Source organism: Mytilus galloprovincialis, chromosome 1 (assembly GCF_965363235.1).
Source record: "Mytilus galloprovincialis chromosome 1, xbMytGall1.hap1.1, whole genome shotgun sequence".
Taxonomy (NCBI): domain Eukaryota; kingdom Metazoa; phylum Mollusca; class Bivalvia; order Mytilida; family Mytilidae; genus Mytilus; species Mytilus galloprovincialis.
Genome location: NC_134838.1, coordinates 63,681,657 through 63,689,228, shown reverse-complemented (window position 1 = coordinate 63,689,228; position 7,572 = coordinate 63,681,657). Strand labels below are relative to the sequence as shown.

The window sequence follows — 7,572 nt, the reverse complement described above, 5'->3', positions numbered from 1 at the left end:
CGAGGAAAGGGCAGTGGTCATTGTTAGTATTAGCTTTATTTAAAGTAAGTTCAACAGGATAAATTTCTTTAGTATACATACTGAAGTCGTCATTATTGAGAGCCAAAATATCATCCAAATATCTAAAAGTGTTATTAAATTTGTTTATCAGATGTTGTTTCGATGGGTCTTTGCTGATTTTAGTCATAAATTGTAACTCATAGCAATACAAAAAACAGGTCCGCAATAAGTGGTGCACAGTTAGTCCCCATTGGAATTCCGATAACCTGACGATATACGGAATCTCCAAAGCGAACAAAAATGTTATCTAGTAAAAATTCAAGGGCAGATATAGTGTCAAAGCATCTTTTTTTATTTGCGTCACATCGTTTAAAAAAATCGACTGCCTTCGCTCGGAGATTTTACCCTTTCGGACAATTTCGCCTTTTTTTGGTGGAACCTAAATCCGCCCCTTATTTTTTTCTTGCCTACTTGACATCCAGAAATGGCATCGGGAAAACAAATATAACGTTTAACTTGAAGGATTATTTTTGCAATGGTAGTATAGATAACATTTTATATTGTAAGGTACATGTACGATTCAGCAATTGCATTAGAAAAAGAATCATATGATACATTTTTAATTTTTTACAAAAGTTAACAATACCGGCCATCCTTAAAAGCAACACTCGTAATAACAACTTTTAGCCTGCAAAATAAAGTTAAGTAAAGAGAGGTAAAAACAAATAAATTCTAACGTAGATATAGGAATATACATATAAACAAACTTTTGAGACAATGTTCTGGTGAAAAATGTATGATAAAAAGGTGGACGCTATTTGGGTCCTTATTTGAAAACAAAGATATTTTTAAAGGTTCATGATATAATGTCGCACTCTTTAGCTAACATGTAACAAATTACCATTTAGTCAAAGCGGGATAACTCTAGCTCTTTTTTTAGCAGTTACTTGCTTAAAGTCCATTGACAACTATTTCATCCATATTCAGGACGAGTATAAATATACAAATACAATAATAAGTTCTGTAATGCAGTTCGACCAGGATGAGGATTGCAACCGGAAATTGACCCCTTTTAGACCTGATACAAAGTGTCTACGATGTGCAGATCATGTCAATCATCCTACATTGGAGATTATAGTTAACTATTCCAATTGGACAGAACTTTGTATTTATGAACAAGACAAGTTGAGTGAGAAGTTACATCTATCAAATCAAGGAAATACATTTCGGCCATGCAAATGATTGCTGTCAGTGTCAACCGGTTTCCAAATGTGCTAATAAGTATATAGGTAATATTATAAATTTTCCCTTCTTCTTACTATGAACAACAATTATTATTTATTTTGTAAAATCCATTCTCCATTTAAACTGTACACCTTACAACACAACTATTTTCATTTACCTGTTTATATTATTGTAATTGCAATTGGTGGATTTTTGTTCAAGATTATTGTCATTTTACTGAAATTTTTAACATCTCACAGCGGTATACTACTGTTGTCTTTAATTAATCAACCTTTTTTTTTTTATTGATTTTGTATTTACATTGAGCATATTTATTTGTTAAGTGTATGTTGCAAGAAAAATTGGTACCGTTAATTTTATTTTTATTCACTTGAGTTTTGTCTTTTGATTGAGTTCAGCTATTTCAGTTGATATTTTATAGTGCATCTTTCTATGTTGTGATGTTTCACTATTGTTTCAGATAAGGATGAAGGTTGGTTCTTTAATATTAAAACGTTTAAACCCTCATTTGTTTGTATCTGTCCTAAACAGTTGTGTTTAGTAGTTGTCGTTTATTGATGCGGTTCATAAGTGTTTCTCGTTTATCGTTCTTTTACATAGATTAGACCGTTTGAATGGATTTACCCTAGTCATGTTTGGGGCCCTTTATAGCTTGCTATTCTGGGCTTCGTTTTAAAGACCCTACTTTTGTCTATAATGATTTACTTTATAAATTAAGACTTGGATGGAGAATTGTCTCATTGGCACTCATACCACTTCTTCTTATATCTATGAATACATATTTATCAACCAAAAGATAATTAAAAAATTGTTTATTTGATATCAGTGAACATCACGAATTCTTTTGTGAATGATATGAGTTACAAGTATGACTATATTGAACGTGGTGTGATTCTCTTTATGTCACTTGCAGGAGCATCTAGATTCACATTTGCAGTTTGTCGGACCAGTGCAGTCACATCCACACGCACATGTACCTAAAACATAATAAAAACTCATTTGAATAGACATCTCAATATAATGTGTATATATGTTTATTTTACATGAAAAAAGTATTTATTAATTAATATTATCAAAATCGCTTTCATTACGTATTTATGCATTCGTGATAGGGATGAATAAATACGTAATGACAAAACAAAATAGAATACCAGTAACCAAATTCAGCTCGGATCGACTATGCCCGACTGATTTGAACCTTAGAATTTTCCTTATTGAAAAAAAGACCGATTATATCCAGGTGTAATGATAAGTCGTTATCCTAAGGCTATTTTTTTCTTATTTTTTCTGTACACTTAGCTTTCATTTTCTATTACCATGCATTGTCAAGCTTGGTAACTCATAATTATTTGTCAGTAACTAAATGTACGATGCTGTCCTATACTGAACCTTCTGACCTTGTTTGTTTACATTTAAATTTCAATGGCGTCAAAATCACGTGATGTCGATTCGTTCTACCCAATCAAATTGCTCTACTGTCAATAAGGGGATTTTCCAGTCTACGGCAATTACGTTATTTCTTTGTGGGATATTGCTTCAAAATAGTTTGCAATAATTTTGGGTTTTATTCAACGGGAAAACTCTTTTTTTGCCATCCCTTTTGACATCAATGGAATTCTGTATGAATATTTATCTACAGTCATGATGGTCAGAATATCGATCTTTTTATAATGAATAAAAAGAAAATTCTATGAAAAATAAATGTAAATTATTTTTCATTAACCTACTCTATATTCCTGTACAAAATTATGGCATGGGCATCGTTTTTTCAATTAGTTTTTCTTTCATTTTGGTTGGGCTTTTTTCGCGGGAAAATCGCGAAAGACGTAAGGAGCATGTCATTTTAAAATTCCTAAAAATACGATTTGCTTGACCTGTATTGCCTGCCACAAGATTGATGACGCTTAATGGAATGTACACAAAGGAATGGAGGCCGGAAGTGGGATTTTGTGAAGTTCTAGAATGTTTTTTAGACATTCGGAAGTCGGGATTGAAACGGGCATTAGAAATTTGGCATTTTTTTAGCAATAATTGAGAACAACAATGAAAACTTACCTTCAGAAATGTTATTTTTATTCAAAAGTGCAGAAAAAACGTATTCTACATTGTTTTTCTACGCCGGAAGTAGCGTAGTGACGTCAATGCGGAGTTTCCCCGTGTGTTAAGTTCAAACACAAATACCTAACGAACTGACAAGATGAACGATTTTAGACTACGGTAGGATATTTTATTAGAGACTACACAACTTAAAATCAACTATACCCATGAAACATAATCACACCACCATTGAATCCTGCTAAATATATGTGAGCCAAAATTGCTAATTTTAAGACGGAACTTCTATGCTTTAGGTAGCAATACACAGTTAGGAAAAAAACTTAAAATTGACACTCATAATTTTTAAACATCCTCTTTCCCCTCCTGTCTAACAAAGAAGGCTTTATATGTGTGTTATGCATGTATATACTTATAGAAAGAGAATCTTCCATAGATTTGATTTCTAATGGTCATAAGGGTGAAATATAATCCCTCTTGGGTGTAACCATGGCAACAATCTGCATTTCTTAGATACAAAATATAGCAAAAAAGGGGGGTGAACATGTCACAAAAGTCTCCAAAAGTTGGTCTAAAGGAAAATTTCAATCAATTACAGTAATACCTTTCCTGAATCCATAGGTTTATATCTATCAAGTGGTCCCAAAAAAATCATATGCTTATCTGCTCGTTTTTCCATGTATTTTATTTCGTTTGAAATAGGGTTTTTCCCGTTTACTATTTGTAGTTAATATTTACAGATGGGAACTAGTATAACTAGTTTGGATACTGGTTTTGTAACAGTATGTACTATTTATAAGTTTGATATTAGGTGCAGGATGCACGAGGAAAGTTTTGGCGGTTTAAAGGTACTATATAAAGTTTGGGATTTAAATGTATTAGTATCGAAGGTGCTCGCAGTTACGTCGGATTGAAGTTGGTCACATAGGTATATGTGCAGTTGCTGCTATGTTTATTGTACGTACAGGCGTTGGAGGCATTAGCCGGGGGGAAAAGAAACGATGCAAAAGAGGAACAATGTTATATGTCATGTGTTTATATAATGTTTCGATTGAAGAAATATGTACAATTCAGTAAAATAAAATATTGTATCGCAAGAGAAAATAAGATGTTACTGCGAGCAACTAATCCTATATCTGTGTTTGTCTTGTTTATAGCCTATTGAATTAGAAATTAAATGCTTTAAATTCGGACGAGCAGGGCGAGGGAGAATTTAAATAAAATTGAATTGAAAAGATCGAGCGCAAAATCTTTGTTGATAAACACTACAATAATGTATGGACCTATGAACGGTACGGATAGGAAAATACGGACTGTCAATCATATAAATGGCCTATAAAACATGTTAAAAACAATCTTAATGTTCATATAAACCCACTAAGAAGGCTATATTATTCTTCAATTATCTAAAAATCAATTTTATTGTACAAAAACTTTCATATTTAAAAAATTCACAGGGGCCATAATGCGAAACTAAACTTCTAACTGTGTATTGCTACCTTAGAAAGAATTGCAAAAAAGGAGCACTCACATCCCTATCTGCCATTAAACAAGGAAATTTACTGAAAAAAATACAACCTCCCGCGAACTGAATCATTAAACCATACATTGTTTTAATCATTTCACACAGCGCAATCTTATGCAGTTACTGGACAGAAAGAGAAAAAAATCATGCGTTTGTTTAAAAGTTTACTTCATAAAATATGTTCTTTTAAAATACTGTAAAATGAACAAACCTGAACATTTGCAAACAACTTTACATCCGGAACATCCACAGCCACTTGCACATTTGCAGGCGTCTCCACATCGACAACATTTCCCGCTGCATCCAGTACCACAGATACACACGTTTGCTGCAAAGCAAAAGCAGACATGTGAAGTCAACTGACTAATCCATACCCAATCTTATATATTTCACTTGCATTACATGAATGACAAACATTTGATAATTGTAACAAGGTGGTTTACCTTAGTTTTTAAGATTATGATTAGTGCATGCAAACCATTAACACCATTCATTTAAGGTGAACGAGCATTTGATTTTCGAAGGGAGACAGAAGCATTTTGAAAATGAATATTCTGCCTCGGAGAGGCCGTGGGGAAAGTTAGCGTGGGATGCAACAGATGAAAATTTATGCTCATTCTGCAAAATCTCTTCTGGCCTCACCTAAAATAATAATAAACAGTCGTTTTTATGCGCAGCAGTACTAAATAAGCGAGGTCAGGGGATAAAGGGGAGACAACAGAAGACAAATAAATTGGATAATGTGCATTTGTACTTTTATCTCATTTGCTAACTTCTTACATATAATTATCTCACAACATATATTGATCGATTTTCTTGTTTCTTCAATTTATCAAAACAAATATCAATATTTTGCAAAGAACTTTTTTACAACATCATGAATAAAAATAGGCCCTTTATCCTGTCTTACTTTTACAATAATTTTGACAAGAATGATTTTTTAGTAATAACATAAATGCACTCATCAACATTTGTTTTGTTTTCAATAATCAAGACACATTATTTCAAGATAAAATTGTAAGCTACTTACTTTCAATGCAGTTACAAGGTCCAGGCATTTTATTCGTTAAAGCTGGTCTGCTTCGTAGATCTTATCAATATGCTTTTAATAGTATGGGTGGTATCTGGTACTATGTCGATTTTTATATAGCCATTTGAGAACATTTCGTGTGCAAAACCTATGTTATCGGAGGTCAGACATAGTGTATATTATGCCATATATCATTATCAACATTTTTACTTAACAAAGACATGGTTCAAATTAGCGAAAAAATTTAAATGGATTTACATTATTCTACATTTTATTTGTACTTTATTCTTAAGGTATTACTACATTTAATAACAAGCATGTATGTCGAACAACATACTGATCCTTCTTGAGAGCCTCATGTCAAAATCCATATTCTACTGCGTCATAACATATCAATTAGTTTGAACCGGATTTTTTGCACACGCTGTATGTCTGGTGATGTTTTGCACACAGATTGATATTTTAACACGTTACCTATAACACACTAATAAATAAGATATATAAAACTATGTCACAATGATATTTAATACAAGGAAGGATAAAAATATCTATCCTACACTGACATAGCAAACATGCTGTATTTTTAAGTACGGGTCGATAAATCTTTTCAGGATTGATATTGATCCTCCGACTTATACTATAGTTTTATTATAAGTTAATGTTGAAATTAGAAGTAAGTTTTAATATCTAACATGAACATAGTGGGGAGTTTTATTCATTAATTAATTAATTCTTAAATATGACTATACAGGTGGTATGGACACCTTTTTCGATATATTGGAGTTTATAACGTCTCGTCCTTTTTGTTCTAAAAACATGTTTATCGGAAGATACAAAGACCGTGTTCATATATCTTCCGTGTCAAATTCACAAAAATACATGACGGTCTTAAAATAAAGATTATATATGTACTGTGACGTTATTTATCATCTTATTTACGTGTTCTTTGTAAATTATAAACCTTTACTGGATAATCCTTTTTGTTTTTGTTTTTGACGTGTCGGGGCACTTGTGCATTCCGCCAATATGCTGTTGTCTGTGGGTTTTGTTAATACTTGTCTTTCATTTTCGCTGATTTGCTTTATCTTTATGCCATTTTGTTTTTTCATTGTTGTCATATTTGTTTGGTGTTATAGTGATGAGGAATATATTAACACAATGTTGACTGCTATAACTCCATTTTTGACTTTTTTAGCTTCTAGTATTATGTCTGGTTTGTTCACACATCGTTATCAATATAATAATAAATGTTTTAGCAACTATATATAAAACAAGTGAGAAGGTTAGCTAGCTGTAAAACCATGTGAAATTCACCATTTTCTATAGAAGGAAATGCATGTACCAAGTCCAAATTATAACAGTTGTTTTCATGAGTTTGATGAGTTTGTGCTTTTGAGTTAGCTATTTGTTAAGGGACTTCCCGATTTAAATTTTCCTTGTAGTTAAATATTTTGTTATTTTACTTAATCTAACTTCTCTTACTCCTATCAACCCTATGTTGCAATGACAGTAGTTTATATATGGCGTTTTGTGCTGCTGGGCATAAAATCCTTATTGCAGATGATTTCAAGTGTCTTAGGCCACTACAAATTGAACCGTTCAACAAGTTTTGAATGTGACAAACAGCATGTATAAACACGGTGTAGGTCGGTTACATTCTTCTTCACGTACATAGCTACCTGAAAATAAATACACCTTCTTCTTTGAAATTGGTTTG

General features: G+C 32.3%; 1 protein-coding gene across 1 annotated transcript; it reads right to left on the bottom strand.

Moving 5' to 3' along the window:
- Window positions 1-2,042: 2,042 nt before the first annotated feature.
- LOC143081179 (metallothionein 20-III) lies at window positions 2,043-6,013 on the bottom strand. The gene is made up of 3 exons (XM_076257343.1): window positions 5,856-6,013; window positions 5,037-5,153; window positions 2,043-2,222 (listed from the first exon to the last, which is right to left on the bottom strand). Exons 1-3 carry the CDS (start codon window positions 5,881-5,883, stop codon window positions 2,149-2,151), a joined length of 219 nt encoding a protein of 72 aa, XP_076113458.1. The 5' UTR covers window positions 5,884-6,013; the 3' UTR covers window positions 2,043-2,148.
- Between the last annotated feature and the right edge of the window lie 1,559 nt (window positions 6,014-7,572).

Coding starts and splice junctions, on each gene's coding strand:
- LOC143081179 (XM_076257343.1), bottom strand. CDS start 5,883: ATGCCTGGACCTTGTAACTGCATTGAAA. Junction 5,154..5,855: donor ACCTTGTAACTGCATTGAAA/GTAAGTAGCTTA, acceptor TTTGCTTTGCAG/CAAACGTGTGTATCTGTGGT. Junction 2,223..5,036: donor AGTTGTTTGCAAATGTTCAG/GTTTGTTCATTT, acceptor ATTATGTTTTAG/GTACATGTGCGTGTGGATGT.